We start from the raw sequence: 19,586 nt of genomic DNA, 5'->3' as shown, positions 1-19,586 counted from the left end.
AAAATCTGGTAATGCTTCCTGAAAAAATATAAAAATGTAGCAGCATGTAAAAAAGCAATATGAAATCACTGGGATTCAGACTGTTTTGACTAAAATAGAGGTTGTATTTGTTTTGCATCTTCAGTGTGTTTTACCACAGCTTACCTTCTATCTGCCTGTCTGTTCATTTGTTGTTCATCTTCCTTTTTATATTGTGCACACCACAGTTACATCTAAACATCCCAGCTTCAAAAGATGTTCTTTGACTTCTGTTGTGCTCATTTTGAGAGACCTGGGGCAGGATTCATGTCATAACTTCAAATGTCCATACTAGGCTTCTTTCAAGAGGGGAAAAAACCAGATTTCTAGGGCAAAATTCATTTTACTCTAAGGTGACATCTAAAACAGGTCAGAAGAATGTCTCTCCAAAGACAGAATAACTGGCTGTGAGGAAGCGTTAAACATCCCAGATGCAGATACCTACATGGTAGATATTTATAGTGGTGGAAAGATGTCCCAACCCCAGTGCCCTCTTTATGGGAACTTGTTGCTTATGTAATGATATCCTTTTTTTTGTGTCACAGATCTGCCTGCTCCAGAAGGTCTGAAATTCAAATCTGTTAGAGAAACATCCGTCCAGGTAGAGTGGGATCCTCTGAACTTTTCATTTGATGGCTGGGAGCTAGTCTTCCGTAATATGGTAAGGAAGCAGTGTTTCTTGTATAGAGGCCATATATAAGTGAAAGATCCTGGATTTTTTGTTTCTACTAACTGATTGTTCCATGTGTTACAGAAAAAGGATGATAATGGAGATATAACCAGCAGCTTGAAAAGGCCAGAGACATCTTATATGCAGCCAGGTTTGGCACCAGGGCAACAGTATAATGTATCCCTTCATATAGTGAAAAACAATACCAGAGGACCAGGACTATCCAGAGTGATAACCACAAGTAAGCACAACCTGTATTTGGTGTAGTGCCACCAATAAAACAACTGCTGTTTGGTGTAGCCTAGGGAGTTTTTAAACAAAGAGAAAGCCAAGCTCTATACTGTGAATTGGTAGGAGGGCAGTGGAGCTGCTAATGAAGAATACATGAGGAGAAATTAATTCCTTTCTGAATTACCTGTTTGAAAAAGAAAAGGAAATTTATGTTTAGCTAGAAGGTAGCAAAAATGTACAACAGGAAATAGAATTTCTTTCACCCTGGTGATGTTTGCATGAAGAAATTATTTAAAGGAGAGTTTCTATTGTGCAGATGGAGAACCTCTTAGGGTTCCTGCTTGTCTTTCTTTTGGCAGCTTCTGATGTTAATAAATTTTGATGAATTTGCTTCTGATGAATTGACTCCATTTGGGACTTTCTTCTACAGCTATAGAAAGTAAAGGAAGAAAGTGAATGAAGATAAGCTTCAGTTGGTAGAAGCCACTCATTTTAATGTTGCTCTGAATGAGCAGTTAAAAGCACAGGAATGTGTATGAGTTTTCTGGCAAGATTTCTTTAAAAAACATTGTCTTTTTTTGTAACAGAGCTTGATGCCCCTAGCCAGATTGAGGCAAAAGATGTCACAGACACCACAGCTCTTATCACGTGGTCCAAACCCCTGGCTGAAATTGAAGGCATAGAGCTCACTTATGGCCCTAAGGATATTCCAGGGGACAGGACAACCATTGACCTCTCTGAAGATGAAAACCAATATTGTATTGGAAACCTGAGGCCTCACACAGAGTATGAAGTGACGCTCATCTCTCGTCGAGGTGACATGGAAAGCGACCCCATGAAAGAAGTCTTTGTCACAGGTAAGAGGCTTGGCTACCAATCCAAACTTCTGGGAGGGTAATGCAATCACCGTCAATCTTCCTGTACTATTTGCCTCATGTTTCTTGAGTTGACAGTTACTGCATCAACACAGAATCAGCACTGTTACAGAGATACATGAAAGTGGAGAATGTTTTCTGTGCCTTATATACCTTACTGGCTCAACAAAATATTTAGACACACACACCCCCCCACACCCCCCCCCAAGTACCTAAATGTATTTTGAAAATGGGAATTATATTATTAAGTCTCTCAGAAGCTTTTGCTCATGATACCCTAAATCTCTACTTCAGGAAAAAAATTCATCTGGATTACTTGTCTGTCTGCTGACCTGAATATCTTCCATGGTTCCTGTTTCATCTAAGACCTTATTTCTGTTTGTCTAAATGCATAACAGATTAGCAGAGAACTGCTTTTTTTCCTTGTTCAGTTCTGCAAATGTTTTCTGTCATGCTTTTACAAATTACTTTGCTCCTTAGTGATCCTGGGAATACTGTATGAAAGTGTCGGTCCTTTAGCATGTTATGAAGGTTTAATGCATTAAGGGAGCTGAGTAAATGGTAGAATTACCATTTACAGAGAATTACCTCCCTTTTCATCCTAAAATGTAGTTGTTCATTCAGAGCAGGATTTGAGTCTGCTATAGGTGTGAACAGTGAAAGCCCATTGAATTTCTACATAATACTTTTTGTTTTGAGACTTACGAGTTATTTGCAGCCATGAATGCAAGATATTTACTGAACAGGAATTCTAGAGATGATCAATTCTTTTTTTCTTAGCAGCCTTTTTCCTTTTGAAAGCTGAGGTACTTATAAAGGAAAACTAGTATTTTCATCAAAGTAAGTTTTTCCAGAAGCCTATTTTGTAATAAAAAATAACTACTAAAATTGAAAATTTTATTTTTGTCTCAGGAGATGAAAGTTGAATTTCTTCCACTGATGTTTACCCCAAAGCTAGCAAACTCTCCATTTCATGCTAAAAGAAATCTGCTTGATGTAGTTAAGAACATAGTGGTGTCATGTGAAAGTAAACTTAACTTCAGCTTTATGGATCATTTCACCTTCTAAAAAGTACTGTTATAAGAAACTGCTGTCAGAAGAGAATGATTCCTATTTTTTTTTTGTTTGTTTGTTTGATTGATTACAGACTTGGATGCGCCAAGAAACCTGAAGCGGGTGTCACAGACAGACAATAGCATTACTTTGGAGTGGAAGAACAGCCATGCAAATATTGATAACTATCGAATTAAGTTTGCTCCCATCTCTGGTGGAGACCATGCTGAGATCACAGTGCCAAAGGGCAACCAGGCAACAACCAGAGCTACGCTCACAGGTAGGGGAATGGAGAGATTGTTGTTAATGTCATGCCACTGCCATCACCCTAGACCACAGTAACATAGTGCAAAAATGCCCTTCTGGTCACTATACATAAGAGGTACAAGCAGAGGTTATGCATTTTGAGTACAAGCAATTCAATTAAAATAGATGTGATATATATTTACACGCCTGCAGATGGATAACTAGCTAACAGAAGGTATGTAGCCATTTCACTTTCATGTGCATCTCTGAATCCTGTTAGTCCGTTCCCTGAGTTCTAGGTAGCTACATGTCTTTGTGGAGATGGTTTCACATGCCTGAGTTCAAAAGGCTTTTGCATGTGCTAGGGATGGTATTTACTGATGCCAGTCTGCAACTTTTCTGTGTACCTGCAAGTTGCCTTACAAGCCCGCAAGGCTAGATAACGGTACTTTCTCCATGTCACATGGATGTCTTCCTGCTTTTCTTTGGCAGAAGTAACTATATTGCATTCTCTTGAAAGTAGAAGCTATCTCTGATTATGCATTTGCAGTGTCCAAAATGCAATCTCAGTCAGCTGTAATCTTTATCCTTTGGCATGTACATGTAAAAAGATTTATTAACATCAGGTCAGCTGGAGGGTCAACTGAAACCTTGATTCTCTGCGTACACAAGAAAGCATATATCTTACCTTGCATATATTCAGGCTTCCTTATTTAAATAAATGCCTGCAGACACATTCCATGGACAGGAACTCATAGTTCTACTCCTCATCTCTTAGGTCTGAGGCCTGGAACTGAATATGGCATTGGAGTGACAGCAGTGAGACAGGACAGGGAAAGTGCTCCTGCTACCATTAATGCTGGCACTGGTGAGTAGCTTGATCCCCCTTTGTGCTCTGGAGGAAGCAGCAAGTCAGGTGGAGCCACTCTGATGTTTCTGTCATTTCCAAGTAATGCTGTAAGAAATACTTCAGAAAGTTCTTGATTTCATGTTGGTACCAATGGGACGTTTACCCTCAAGTGAAACTAAAAACATTTCCCCAAAGATCTTGACCTCTGAATCTGGCTTCCTTTTCCTGTATGAGGATCTCTTAGTGTTCTGGGAATTTCATCTCCAGGTGAGATCCTTAATGGTAATTATGCTTACACTGATCACTCTGCCCATCCTCTAATTGTAAGGGTTTCTGGCAGGAATGGTAGTTATGGCCAAAAGGTTTATCTGACAAAGAGAGCAACCTCAGTGGTTGCAATAGTCCTGACTGCCTTTCAAATCCAGGATTTTTCTCACAATATCCGCCTTTTCCTAGGTAGATTCTCTGAAGGCTTAAATTCTGCCTCTCCTCCATGCAGTGCCTGCTGAAGTGAGTGTAAGTGGGGGAAATTTGTTCTAGTGTGCTTCATCTGTAAAAGAGAACTTCATCATCCTCTATCTATATCAAGCAATGGGGCTTCAAAAGCTCCAAAAGGTGGATGAGACTCTGATCTGTTGCTAGAGACCCAGTATAGATGTTACTCTGTCTACAAATGCCTGAAGAACTGTCCCAAGGCAGTTCAGAGACACCTCAACTTTGCTTTTTTAACCTGTAGATCTCGATAACCCCAAGGACTTGGAAGTCAGTGACCCCACTGAAACCACCTTATCCCTTCGCTGGAGAAGACCAGTGGCCAAGTTTGATCGTTATCGCCTCATTTACGTTAGCACCTCTGGAAGGAAGAATGAAGTGGAGATCCCCGTGGACAGCACCTCTTTTATCCTGCGAGGATTGGATGCAGGGACAGAATACACCATTAGTCTGGTGGCAGAGAAAGGCCGACACAAGAGCAAACCCACAACTGTCAAGGGTTCGACTGGTGAGTAACAGCTTTTGATAAGTGCCGTGCACCAGGTCATTGGGCAATGACTAGCCCAAGTACAACTTCCCTGGTTTTGTAAGCCATGTCTGGGGAACTGCCTTAAAACATCAACTGCCTGCAGAGCAGACTTAGCTCTGTCTAGCATGATAGACTTAACTGAGGGATAGCTGTATATTTCCCTACCTACTGTGTTTAGCTCCATGTTCTCAATGATTTCTTGCTTATCCTTTGAGAAGACTCACAAAGAACGCAGCTATTTGTCCTGCAGGAAATGCAGACCTCATCTTTTGTTTTAAATGAGGTTGCTTTTTTGTGCATTACATCTTGTTTTGTTTTCTACAGCCAAAAACTAAGAGGAAGAGCAACAAGAATGTGTTTAACATTGCTTGTTTCTGCCTAATGAATTCTCTTCACAGCATGCTGCCACCCATCATGTTTCAGCAGGGTCAACAGGGCTCTGATGTTGCCCTTTTCCAGTTTTCTCATCCAAAAGCGAGAAAGGCTACCACCACAAATTTGGTCACAGTCACCGTTTCCATTGGATACCGTGACTGTTATGTTTGTCTACAAAGAAGGGGTCCATTTCTGCCATCTCATTTTTGTACAAACCACTCCAATTAACCAGTATCTGTGGACTACTTATTGAACAAGATTTTATTCTTTGTGAGACATTTTGACTCAAAGCTAATTACATCTCGGTATAGAACACAAAGAAATCCTGAATCTTCGCATGCCTTCAGGCTGAATCCTGTGAGGTGAAGTCTTAACTGCTATAAGTAAGCAGAGACATTGAAATCAGAATCAGCTGGGCTACAGTTATTGTCCTTAGCAGATAGAAAGGTGTTTATCCTTTTCTCCCCAAAAGACCATCTATGAGGTAAACACATGCAAGAAGTTCTGGATTTTACAAATTAATAACTATAGAGCTTAACTGATCAAAACTGGTTTCATATTCCTTGGTAGTGTTCATGCTAGCAGAACCTCTGAATGCTTTATAGAATCAAGTAATCCAGGACAGCAGAGAGTTATATAGTATGGTGTAAACTACAGAAAACCATCAGTACAAAATTATTTGTTTGATGCATAAGTCAGGTCTGTGACCAATATAGGGAAAAATGAGGAAGCCTTGAGGCACACACATACAAAATGAAGCTGAAGGTTTATGTGGCAGGAGTGAGCAGGCTTTGATTTTTCCAAAGTTATCTGTTTCCCCATCTGTCTGAAGACTGAGTGGTCTCAAAAGAAGTATGCATAGACAGTGAAAAGGCAGAAACAACATGCTGTGGAATTTCACAGTCTGGTCTTTCCAGCACCAGCTTCCAAAGTCTCACAAGGTGGCTTCTTTTTCCTGGTTTGGTTTTGGGTTTTTTTTTATAAATACATTCATCTGGCCAGTGTATTTGTTTTAAGTCTTTACTCAGAGCAGCCAGTAAACAAAGAGTTCTCTGCAGTGGGCTCCTTAGAAGCAACAGCAGTAGTTGACATAACCTGTCTCTGTGACCTTCCTCCTGTGTAGGGATGGACAAATCCAAACACATAAGCATGGGGAAGCAGAAATGCTCTGTAAGCCTGTGGGGTATAAGACAAGAGGTCTCTTCTTCAGTTTACTTTTGCATCCACCCTGAAGTCAGTCCTTTTTATCCGCGTTCCCAGTACTTGGGAGGTCCTGAAGTCCTCAGGCTAAGCCAGACAAACTTGTTGTTCTACCCTCTCTTGCAGAGCTATGGGGGACCTCAGGTCCATTGCACTGCTGGGGAGAGTACTTGGAGCAAGCAGGGAGACAGAGGAATGACTGAACTGGAAAATGCCAGTAGCACAGCTAGGACTGGACTAGCTCTTCTTGGTGGGTGGAGAAGGCAGTCCTGCTGTTTACAGGGGCATGTGCCATCCCTGATGAACAAGGGAGCCAGGGACTGCAGAAGGGCTGAGAGTTTTTATTTTCAGAGTTTCCTTTGCTTCTCCAGATTGCCAGTTTTTCATCTTATATTCTTCCCAGCCTCTTGATGGTTCAGTCAGGCTTCTCTGCCGGCAGGTAGAGATGTCACAAAATCTTCCATAGCATAGGATGGCAGCCTTCTGTTGCGTCTGTCTCTTCATATGGATGAACTGCAGCTCAAGTGACAAAGTTTTTTTTTTTTAACTGATGTCCGTGATTCTGCATTCAAGAGGTGGTCAAGTTTATAAAGTGAACAGTTTGCTAAATGTTATTTTGTTTTGCTGAAAAGGAAAGACCAAATATTTCACACTGCCATTTGCTTGTTTGTTTCTTTGTAGCTCTATATAGTCTAACCCTAATGCAGGCAATGACTCCTGACCCAGAGGAGCTTTCTGGCTCTGGGAGCTTTCTTGCTCCAGAGGCCTCAGGGATGCAGGAAGATGCACTGAGGGACCTTGTAGTCTCAAGGGTAACAGACCACAGCTTTAGTGTCTCATGGTATGCGAATACAGGCATCTACAGTAGTTTTGTGGTGGAGTACAAGGAAGTGTCATTGGCAGCTGGGCCCCCTGCAGAAATCTTCCTGCCCAGAGAATCCCTAGGTGCTGTGATTGACGGCCTCCGAGCTAACACTTCCTATAAAATCAAGGTGTATGGATTGGCTGGAGAACAGCGCTCTTCTCCTCTGGAAGCTGTGGCTACAACAGGTACCTCCTTTCTGTTATTAACGAAGGTATCGCAAACTAGGGTGCTACTGATTTGTTAGAGGTCCCACCCAGCATCGCACAAAGGTTGTGGTTTAGAACCACTTCAGAAATAAAAGAAAATGAGCCATTTTACTAGTTGGAGGGACCTTTCTGGCAGCATGTCTTGAGAATGTTGCATCAGACTAACAACTAGTCTCTAGGGTGAGCACGTAAACCAGCTCTGAGGAAGTTGAGCAGTCAGACTGCAGCTTTGTTCTTTCTTGCTCTGGTTCTGGAACCCTGCCTGCATAGCACAATGTGGGTCCTGGAGGAGGACAGATGGTAATACACCAGGCACGAGAGGCCTCTGGAGATAAATGAGTGGACATTAGAGAAACCAAGCGCCAACTTCAAATTCCTCTGCTGAAGGACCTAGATTGTGCAGCAACTGTTGATGAATTGTGGATGTGATACTGTCTTGCTTCTGGAATTGACTTGCACATAGGAGCATGGCTTGGAGAAGTAACTTTTCCATTCTGTTGAATGTTTTTAAGAAGATTTATGCTGTTCACCAAAGACCCTTGTCTGTGTTGTGTGTCAGTCCCTCTTCCTCTCCCGGCTTCTCCCATCTTAGATTGCACCACCCTTTTTTATACAAACTCAAAGGAACATTAGGAAGAATGATTAGGTGAACTAGTTCGTTGGAAAAAAGCAGTGCTGACCACTGGGAAACTAAATTTGCCAGTACAGATTGTCCATTTCTTCAGCTGATTCCTTTGCTGGGAGTACCTGGAACCTGACTTCACCATGAGGATTTTTAGTGGTAACTACTGTAGTATTTCTGCCTTGTGATATATTGCAATGCTTGCTTTATGAAATTCAGAGGTGCACAGGCACTGTAAGCCCAGTTGAATCAGCTGGTTTGGGAGAGGGGAAAGCCATTTAGCCAAAGGGGTCTGAAAAGATTGCAAATACCTTGATAGGCCATCATGTCTTACAGTGTGCTCAAGCTGATGAGACACTCCACAGTGAAACTGGCTGATAGCCCTCTTGGCAAATCTTATATAAAATCCAAGAGACAGAAGCAAGAAATAATACAGAATATTGTTTGCTCCATCCCAAGGAACTGGGGAAATGTCCTGGCAGGACATTAACATTCTTTTTAGTAAAATCGCCAATGAAGCATTACAATGGAATTCCTGAAAAGGCTAGCAACAGCCGTATAGACATATTTAGGCCATATTCAGCCTGAAGATTTTACTAAGAGAATGATGTTGAGAAGTGTTCCAGTCTGAGAAAGAGCGTGTGTTTGCTGTCCATCCAGTTTCCCTTCTACATATCTTTCAGCTCTTTGGCATCTACTATTCATTCATCTTGCCACCGTGAATCATTCTATCTGGCTGTCATCCACCCACCTAGGGCTCCTAGAGCTCTCTTTCTCTTCTCCCCATCTATTCCCCTCATTGCTAAGTCAAGTGTCTGAACTCCATTGGTCTTGTTGTCCTACAGTTCGATTGTTTTCCAAATTTTCCTTTTTCTGTTATAGTATTCTGTTAAACAATGAGCACTGATGCTGTCTGTGGTATTAGAGTATTTTCCATGTATTCATATAATTTTCATTTTTCTATCTGCTGTTTGTTCACAAAGCCACATATTCCTCTATGACACATGAACTTAATGTGGGGTATATGTGTGTTTATATCTGTGTGTAGAGAGTAGACCACTCTTTCTCATCCACAAAGTCATTTGTGGAGTCAAGTCATTAAACCCAAGGTAATATTCAGAATTAGGTCTGAAAAAAAATCAGAGGTAATGTAACTACATATAATTACATGTGCCCCACGAGACAATCTGTGCACGACAGCCTTCCATGTAGTTGTCAAAACTGGCACAATAAAATTAATCCACTTGTGACAGCAAAATTCTGAATTAAAATGCCACTTAGGTGGTTGGTCCCTCAGTTTTTGTATAACACAGTTGAACTGCTGCTGTATTTCCCATTCAGATTAGAGTAACCAAGTCCTTGTGTGGTTTTATTATTACTGGCAGGAATCTGGGAGAAATGTCAGTAGGGCTGGTCAAGTAAAATGAGAGAAAATGAGAAGCCAGTTTTGACTACTATTGCACAGGGTTTTCTCACGGATCTTCGGTATATAAGGACCATAATGCCAGCCCCGCTTTTTTCTTTTTCCTTTGTATTTTTGGATGTTTTTTCCTTGGTTTCCAATTCAGAGTGCATGGCAGTTTCCCAGTGGGACCATCCACAGCATGGAGCTGTACCTGTGTAATGTACTGCTGCCCTTTCCTCCCCGCTGGTCTGTTCACTCTATCTGTGCTTGTCTTCTGCAGAAATACTCCACAGTAAAGCTCAGCTATCACTATGCATGCTAAACAGGCAACCTTAAGGCTGAACAAATATCAGCGTACTTGCTTGATGCCATAGTTTTTTGCCCGTTCCCAGAATAGGAAAGAGCTGGTTAGCATATAATTGTGCACAGGCAGTCGAGAGTTGCAGAAGGCTAAAGATTCCATACTGCATGCCTTCCTGCTTTGTTACATGAGCTCTGCAAGTCTGGTGCAGTCAGATAATGGTTCTGACAGTTGGTTTACTAAGAAAGAGGGAATTATGCTAGTTGTTACCATTGCAGGTGTGCTGGTGCGATGGCAACATGGCTGTCTTCAGGCTGCAGCATATGTAGGGCCTGGTTATTTAAGGGGGGCCCTTACCTAAGTCAAGAATATCAATGATATATGTAAATATAAATCACTGTTTGCCTCACAGGTTTCTCTCCTTCCTGGAGGTGAGCAGAAAACAATGTTATTACATTTGTGTTTGTCCTGAGAGTGTACTTCCAAGATAACATTTCTGCATTTATTTGAAAATATTTTAAATTGATCTTTCTCCTCTGAAAACTTGCTTTTTCTGATACATGTGTGAATTTGGAGACAGACACTGAATCCTGAATACGTATTTGTGCTGATCTGATTGATGGTGGTAGATGACTTGCTCTCCCTTAATTGAATGCAAGTGGAGCATGAAAGCAAGGAAGTCATTGAGGTGTGAAATGATGTGGGTTTCCACTAATGAGGAGATAATTCTGCATGTCAGAAAAATCACCTGCCTGTTGCCTTGCAGCTGTGATCAGAAACACATTCTCCGTGATCTCCACAGTTCTCAGATTTTCAGAATCTGACTGTGCTACAGGATATATTCACAGATCATTCAGCATGTTGAAGGCCAAGTCCTTTTCCCTTCTGTTCCTTTGGATCTCTTTAAAGAAAGATTGCTCAAGTTCTTTCTGTCCTAGTTTTTAGGTAAGGATGTCTCTGTGTGTCTCCCCCTTTTTTGAAAATTCTGCATGTATCCAGATGGATAACTCCTCCAAGCCTATTTTTGATTGGATAGGATGAGATTTAGCATGCTTCTGCTGTGGCTGATTTCTCAGTCTGGATTTGGATATGTTTGTGATATTTGGCATGCATTCCGCTTATGGTTTGTATCAGAAGCAATAACTGATGTGCTGTAGCAAAGGTAAAAGGCATGTTTGAGAGACTTAGGGTTCAAATCCTCACCAGAGTAAATTAGCAAAGTTCTTTGGAGGGAATCAAAGTGTACTGATTTACATCTACTGAGGATGTGCCCGTTTCTCTGCTGGAAGCATTTCAGCTCATCTCTGTGTTTAATGGTTGTTGCTCTGGATCTGCGAGTAAGCATGGTGGCGTAAGAACCATGTTATACTTGATGATGCTACCTTTGCTTGTGGCCTGGATTCAGTCTCCAAAAAAGAAGTACCCATCTGTTTTCTCTGTTCTTAGACCTCTTTAATGCAAAGCACACAAACTGTTTTGTAGCAGATGTTAGCTGTCTGTTGGTATATTTGGGGGTTTATTATCAGGAAATTTTAACTTGTAATTTACCTCTGTTTAGCACATCTAGTCACAACACCCGGACAATCAATCAATGAAACGTCATTTAATCCTACCAGTCCTGCACCTACAGAGCTAAGTTATTTAACAAACCCTGGCACTGATTCTCATGCTCTGCTTTTGGTGCCCACTGACCTTCCCATCTCAGAAGCCACTGGTGCTCTTCATGACCTTAATATAACACACAGGACTTTCAGTAGTTTCACCCTATCTTGGGCAGCACAGGATGAGGTATTTGATCAGTTCTTTATCACTCTGAAAGACCTGTCCAGTTTAAACAGAACACAGGAAATCTTTTTGCCGGGAAACCATCGAGAAACAGAGATTACCAATCTCTCAGCTGGCACACAATACCAGATTAACCTCCATGGAAGCACTCAAGGTCAGCTCTCTTGGTCCCTGGAAGCCCTAGCTACTACAGGTATTTTCTATGGATTCATTAGCCATATGTTCCTTTTCTGCTTTGAAATACAGAACTTCATTTTCGTACTGCTGTTCCACTGCAGAAATGCTAGGCTTTGTGAGTGATGCATTTCTTCTTGGTTGTTTATTCTCTTTCTTCCTTTTGCACGGGATAAAACTCTTATTGCTATGGAATGAGACCCTTGAGTGGTACAGCATGGACAATGCCCCGTGCAGCTTTCAAGGTGATGTAGCATCAATTCTCTCTTTTCAAATTGCATGCAAAGAGAGACATTGATGCATCTGCTATTTACAAGGCACATGAAAATAGCAAGATGCTACAGGTTTTTATCTGGATTGTGGTTCAAACACAAGAAAGATTGCAAGGAGGTTGCAGTCTGCAGCATTGGCATGGAAGTGGTGATGTCAGAGGAAAAAAAAGATTGTAACACATTGGGAGCATACCTTTCTGAAAACTTCCACCTCTTATCCCTATTACATGAATTTCATGAGGAAACAGGCCTATAGCCACAGGGCTCAGTTCAATAATAACCAAAGTACCAGTGTGTAAATTCATATCTCGAGAACCTAGCTGGAGACTAATAATTGTACCTATCCATCACCCAAAACCAAATTCACAACACGAGATAAAATATTTACATAGAAACATACAGATTATTTCACACCTACTACAAGGCTAGAGCAGTCTTATCTCTCAATGGTTTGTTCTCTCTTTTTTTTTTTTAAGTAAGAAACATCATCCCTTGATATCATTTGCCATGACATAGTCATTGTTTTGTCATGTATGTTGGATGCTTTATGGATGAGGCTTTTGGAGGTCTCCAACAGTCCGATTGGTGCATGATTTTGTATGAGAATCCCTTGGTCCCTAGAAAGCATGATGGGGTTGTGTGCGCTACCATCTCAGACATGCATGAGAAACAAATGGGAGGAAAATGGACTCTGCATCTTGGAGGCGAATGAAACCGAGCACTCTTCAGAGAAATCTGAATTGCTTTTAAGCTGTGATGATTACTGCGTTACATATTATAATCAAGCTTTTGCTTAAAAGATTTTACCTTATTGTAACATTTGGTTTAGTTTCATTTTCATTTTAAGGAAATGTGTTTGTTTTGTTTGTTTCTGTTGCCACCAAAAGATCATTATTTCTGATACAACCAGTTCCTTTTCTGTCCTGCTCCTTTTTTTCAGCTAAACAGTACTGTTTTGACAGGATTCATATTTTGCTTCAATGAGTCTCATTTCTGTTCCTGATAAAGCAAAACAGCTCTGGATTAATGTTTTTTTGGGTTTTTTTTGTTTGTTTGTTTGTTTGTTTTTTTTGTTGAACATCATTGTGTTATTTCATAAACAGTCTCTTCCTTTCTAACAGGATGGGGACAGCTTGTAAAAACTTTTGTGTTCCTTAGTAGCAATTTACTGTACATTAGTGAATCCCACTGAAGATAATTGTCTGTGATCTATGAGTGCTCAACCTCTGAAAACGCAACCGCAGCTACCTATATAAGGCTATGCAGCAGTCATACAATAAGCACTCTGCTTTTACAGGGGGAAAATTTATATGAGTAATGTTGCTGAGCCTAATTTTCATTTATCCCAGGACCACTTTATCTACTGCCTTAAAATATGCATAAAGCTTAAAGTTGAAGTTTACAACTGACAAATCAGATCCATTCCCCTTCATGCATCATCTCTCATATAAATTCCCAGTCTCAGCAGATTGGGATTATTCAGGTAGACTCTGTTTTTATTATAATGCTGATGTGTCAACAATGCAAATAAATAAGAAAAGTGCTAAAAAGTCACTGCAGTTGACAGGCCAATGATAGATCATATAGCAAGATTTTCCATGTAGAAAAAACCCAGGTATTACTCTGTTATTTTCCCAAATGACTGCTGATTTTAAGGAATTAGTTGTATTTCCTCTGTAACAGAGGAGTTCTATTCTTGCTGAGAAAATTACCTAAACTTTCAGACTTAACAGCATCAGGGAGTTAGCTCTGATGGTTGCCAAGTCCTTGACCACCCCTGTGATGGCTTATGAGAAAGTTAATTTCTATGAATGCAGATTTCAATTTTAGCTTAATATCAGTAACTCTGAAAAAGTAACTCAGAGAAAGTTTCTCTGCCCCCAGGAAGGTTTTGTAGATGGAATAATGTAATATCAGGAAGACAAATCCATTGAACTGAAGACATGCAGACATGGAGGAATTTTCTCCTTCTTTATTGTTTTGGATTAGAAATTGTTTAGAAGAATAAATAGCATCCTTCATGTGGACACAATTAAAAGCATAAACATCTGATTCCCAGCTACTCTAAAGTCAGTGTCTTCCTACCCTTACAGCAGTATTCACAGTATTGTTGCAGTACTCACAGTCACTTCATAATAGCAAACATTGAGTTGTTAATAGTGCATTAAAGTGGTTACAGTAATACTTGCTTGTCTCATAGGGACTTGTAATTAATGTTGGCAAAACACTCGCAGCTATAAGATAGTCTATATGCTGCTTTCTGTAAGCAGTCTTTTGGCATTAATGTGGTTATTATTTATTATGACAGTCCTTTTCTTCCTGTTCTGTCTTGCCATGTCTCTGAAGAGCCTTTACAAGTTATCTGGGGCAGCTGAGAATGTATATGTGTGTGTGTGAGTGCATCTCCGTGTCGCTGATTACAAGTGAATTCATTAACATGGAACATCATTAAATAGTACGTCATCACCACTAGTCTGTAATCTGAGTAACTGATTGACTCTCTGTCCTTATTCAGAGGAGGAACCTGAGCTTGGAAAATTATCAGTATCACAGACTGGCTGGGATGGTTTCCAGCTCACCTGGACAGCAGCCGACGGGGCCTATGAGCACTTTATCATTCAGGTGCAGGAGTCTGACAATCCCGAAGAAACCCGGAATATCACAGTCCCAGGCGGACTGCGCTTTGTGAATGTTACAGGTCTCAAGGCCAACACACCTTATAACATCACACTTCGTGGTGTGATTCAAGGCTACAGGACCAAACCCCTTTCTGTTGACACCATGACAGGTACCTTTTCAAGTCACTCATTCAGTCTCATGGCTCCCTTTCTTTGCAGACAGGGATGTGAGCCAGAGCTATTGCAACTGCTCGGCAAAGCTTGCTCACTTGGTTGGCTTTGCATGGGGTGCACTGAACTCATTAAAGCTTGGCTGAACATCTCTGGCATGGAAATGTCTCATGATCAGACTTTCCAATAAGAGTCTCAGTGCCCCCATGGAGCCCTTCTCTTTTAGGAATGCTTTTTTCCCCTCACCTCAGAATGGCTTGTTTTGTTCCCTTTACTCACTTTTCTGCTGGTTAACACTAACAGCAAAACCCAACTGGCTGTTGCACATGCTCAGGAAAGCTCACGTTGCCTTGTAAAATTATTAAAAAATTGTTCTTCATAGCCCAGATAATCAAAGCCTGAGAGTATGTTTAGTTTTTAGCCTTCAGAAGCTACCTCTGAAATTAAGCACTAGCTTCTGTGTAAATAAAACTCAGGGGTGTATTGTGTGCATCTGACTCAAGGGCAAGGACAGACACCTTCTATATGTTCTTATATAGAAAAGAACACAAATTATTTCCTAGCAAGAGTAGTACCATATATTAAGCCACATAAATTCGTTAAACAGTTTGATTAGTCTAAAAAAGATTTAATGCAAGAAAACCCAATTCAGCAGAACTACCCTGACATAAAACTGACCTGAAAGAAGGAAAGTAAGGCCTGCATTATCAGAAAGCTGCATGAAACTCATCAACAGCCACAAAAAAAAATTTTCTGGCCAATCTTGTGGAAGATGGCAGTTTTAAATGAGAGCTTATCATGAGCTTTGTATGGCTCACTGACTCTTCCAGGTGTCATGATCATTGGTAATCAGGTGTTATGATCATTAGTAATGAACAGGGCATGAATTAATTGACAATAAAGGGGCACCAGTGGCTCTTCCTTCAGATAATTTCTTGTAGACAGTATCTCCTGCCTCTGGGCTTCCTTACAGACCTTTGCAACCTCCTGTGATTGTGAGATAGCCAGACCTTGCTCATATTTGATTTCCCCAAGCACGTATTACCCAGCACAGAAGGGGATAAAAGTACACATAAGAACTCAATGGAATTAAAACATGAAACGCAATAGAGCTAACTTGTTTCAATAATGCTTTAAGCAGCCTGGCTTAGGTAGAAGCGTGTCTGGCACAAGGTACTTGCCTTGGGCTGTGTCCCACTGCAGCTAGAAGTCCTGTGCTTTGACAGTCCCGAGTGTGAGCTGGTAGCAGATTGCTCATTGAAAATAGAGAAATGTGGCTAGACAAAGGAAGCTAGACAGGGACAAACAAGAAAACAGACATCACGGGTGTCCTGCCTAAATATGCAGTGTTCTCTCTTTTTGTTAACTTAATGAAAACAGGAGGAGATGCCCTGCTGATGTTTTCCCTTCCCTTTCTGGGTCATGCTCAGCACTCAGCTTTTCAAAATTTTCCCTTCTGGGGACTTCCAATTGTCAGATTTTTCTGAGCCTTCCTGTAACGCATCAGGGATGTCTACAGAGAGGAAGAAACCCCAAGGCAGCTATCACTTTTGCATTTTGGCTCTAGCTCCAAAATTACATGCCAGCTTTCATAGGCTTAAGCTGAAAGGGAAAGTAGAAGAGCAAAGAAAACACAACCTTTTCCTTTGGATAAAGCAATAGCTCTAGTTTTAGCTTTTCCTAAAACTGGAAGCTAACTTTTCCGAATGCCCCATGGGGGCATTCGGAAAAGTTCTTTTGCATCTGCTTTCATGCTCAGACCTCAAAGATGCATGGCTGCTCCTGGAGGTAAAGGGAAATAACCATAGCTTTAAAAGCTTTTCTCTTTCTTTCTTTCTTTCTTTCTTTCTTTCTTTCTTTCTTTCGATGCTTTCATTTGATTTCTTCCCTTTAGTACCTGTCTGCTTGTAGCAAGCTTTTATGCAAACCCTTTTCTCCAGTGGCAGCTTGAAGCACTGCCAGAAGCACGGCATTTCTGAACAGGAGGAGGTACAGGGCTGTCCCCTTCTGACCAATGTTGTTTCCCTCCTCAGGATTGCACCCAGAAGTTGGTGAGCTAACCGTTTCCGACATTACTCCTGAAAGCTTCAACCTTTCTTGGACAACCACCAACGGGGACTTCGACATCTTTACTATTGAAATTATTGATTCTAACAGGTTGCTGGAGCCCATGGAGTTCAACATCTCAGGCAATTCAAGAACTGCTCATATCTCAGGGCTTTCCCCCAGCACTGATTTTATTGTCTACCTCTATGGGATCTCTCATGGTTTCCGCACACAGGCAATAAGTGCTGCAGCTACAACAGGTACATAAAACCTACCTCAATGCTAACTCTCCTTTCTTCTAACTCTTCCTTACAGGTTGTGCCCCTTTCCTTGCCCTCAGCTAGCCCACCAGTGTACCAAATCTGCTACCTCATTCTTTAACACTTTCTAAGGAAGACCTGCCGGAGACATTTTGAACTGTGAATGTTAATCCACCACCCCATCCAGCAAAGTCAGTCAATCACATTGTGATGTGATTTCATTCACACAAGAAGTTTGCTCTTGTTCAAACTTTAAGGTTGGGGCAACCTCTGACACAGACGAGAAGCAAAACAAATTTCCCAAGAACGAAGTGGGTGATGATTCATTATGTTAGCCTTGCAACATGTGTTTGCATCTGTCACACAGTATGAAGAAGATACTATTTCTCTCAGATAAGCTGATTTTTAGATACAGTTTTTATCCTGATTCTCTAAATAGATTTCAGGCACATTTCAGTCTGACAGCAGACTCCTACAAGGCAGATGCATTGCTTGAATTCAACTTCAGAATTTAGTTTACCTTGCATGAGAGATTGAAAGAGTCCATTTGACTTGATGTTGGTAAATGGAATAGGTAGGCATTTGGTTGTTGGCACATTGCACATCTCGAGGTTTTACAGTTGATGTTTTTTCCAGAAAAGACAGGGAAGTCAAATGTTCAATGTGCTCTAGCCAATTACAGTATGAAAGTGGAAGGAGACGACTAGACTACAGAAGCGGAAGGTGCATTCTCATAGTAGGCAGATAATAGCTCACATTGTGATCATTTAATATCTCTACCAAATTTTGCCTGCTGACATGATCTTAGAGGAAAATTTGTCATGGCAATAGATTAACATGGTCAATGACACTAAGCAGAATAGCAAATATCAGTGATCAGATAATACAGAGTTGCAGTTTCTAGCACCAGCAGATTGTGAATATCCTCACTGAATCATGGATAACAAGGGCAGAGTGACTGCAAGGGTGCTGGTATGAAAAACATTGAGAAACACAATGCTAGATGATCTTTGTGACCTGTGGCTCATGTGAATTCAAACTTTATTTTGTTGCTTTGGGTCTTAATAATTGCAATACATTTCCATTTGTTTTTCTTCCCATAGTACAGGAACCTCTCCTTAGCAAACTCACTGTATCAAATGCTACCTCAAACAGCATGTCACTTACGTGGGAAGCACAGGACAATGCCTTTGACCATTTTATTCTAGAAGTCAGAAACTCTGACTTCCCTTTGGACTCTCTGGTGCATACAGTGCCAGGGGCCTCCCAGCACTATGTAGTCACCAACCTCAAAGCTTCCACTAATTACACCGTCCAGCTCCATGGTGTAATTGATGGGCAAGGTGGTCAGACCTTGACAGCACTGGCAACCACAGGTATTTCACTGTTTCACCTTCCAGGTTTGCTTTTTTCTATTCTTTCTTTTGCTCTCCACCGAACTGCTCTAAAACATGGCTCCAACTCATTGTTCCTTTGGTAAATTATAGGGAGATCACTATGAGGGGAGGCTGAAATGCACTGGGCTTGAGAGCGCTTGGGAAAAGAGATCTGAGACAATGGAAGAGGCTGAAAAAGTGCCCCCAGCATTAAGGGAGCCAGTAGTAAACCGTGATTGGTTTCCTTATATATACACTTATCTGCAAGTTCTGTGTATATATAATTGACTTGCTCCAGGTGGTTAATATTTTCCACAGAGTATCTTTGCACTTGATCTGGAATAAAGTTCTTGTTCATCCCATCCTCACTTGCTTTGTTGTGGGTGGGAAGCCTTCATGTCTTTATGAGCCTGGAGAGGCACCTGCATGCCATTTTGGTTCTTCATTCTTAAAACCAAATGTCTTCCAAGACATTTGGATCTCCTGTAGAAGTTTGATGCAGCATGCTAAATGACCAACCAAAACTGCATGGATTGGTCTGGCCCCTTGTGCTGGTTCTGATGTTCTTCTCTACCCAGTATTTTTATGTGTTCCCAGCAAAGAGCGGGGCTCAAAAAGCAAGTTCACCCTTTCTTGATGGTCAGTCCACCACTCTGTCACTTGCATTGCTACCTTTGAGTCTCTACTGGATGTCAGAGCTTTTCCTATGGTCATGGTGATTCCAGGATGGCGGGAGATCACTAAGACTTGCCTGAAGAGATAATTTCAACCTATTTTGCATGTAGTGTTCTTTGGAGTCTGGATGTCATAATGTGAACGTGCCTGACTGGATGCAAGTGGCATGTGAAGGAATGTGGCCATTTTAGAATGAGATTGGAAAGGATCGGTTTGTCCTCTCTGACCTGCATGCGGGGCTGATGGCTCCATGTTCGGTTTCACTGGGTTC

At 41.2% G+C, this 19,586-nt stretch overlaps 1 protein-coding gene across 4 annotated transcripts in view; it reads left to right on the top strand.

Annotated features, from left to right (window-relative positions):
• The window catches only part of TNC (tenascin C), a 74,812-nt gene that overhangs the window by 31,180 nt on the left and 24,046 nt on the right, over positions 1 to 19,586 (top strand). For 2 of the 4 annotated variants that reach the window (XM_049832468.1, XM_049832469.1), the window contains exons 5-10: positions 564 to 679; positions 773 to 929; positions 1,507 to 1,776; positions 2,942 to 3,127; positions 3,872 to 3,961; positions 4,680 to 4,943. In XM_049832468.1, coding sequence (XP_049688425.1) covers positions 564 to 679; positions 773 to 929; positions 1,507 to 1,776; positions 2,942 to 3,127; positions 3,872 to 3,961; positions 4,680 to 4,943 — 1,083 coding nt within the window. Of the gene's footprint in view, positions 1 to 563; positions 680 to 772; positions 930 to 1,506; positions 1,777 to 2,941; positions 3,128 to 3,871; positions 3,962 to 4,679; positions 4,944 to 14,684; positions 14,958 to 16,991; positions 17,265 to 18,367; positions 18,641 to 19,586 lie in introns of all 4 variants that reach the window. The other 2 variants (XM_049832470.1, XM_049832467.1) reach the window with 2 other exon arrangements.

This window comes from Accipiter gentilis, chromosome 29 (genome assembly GCF_929443795.1).
Source record: "Accipiter gentilis chromosome 29, bAccGen1.1, whole genome shotgun sequence".
Classification (NCBI taxonomy): domain Eukaryota; kingdom Metazoa; phylum Chordata; class Aves; order Accipitriformes; family Accipitridae; genus Astur; species Astur gentilis.
The sequence above is the reverse complement of the archived record's forward strand: the minus strand, read 5'-3'. Positions and strand labels throughout refer to the sequence as shown.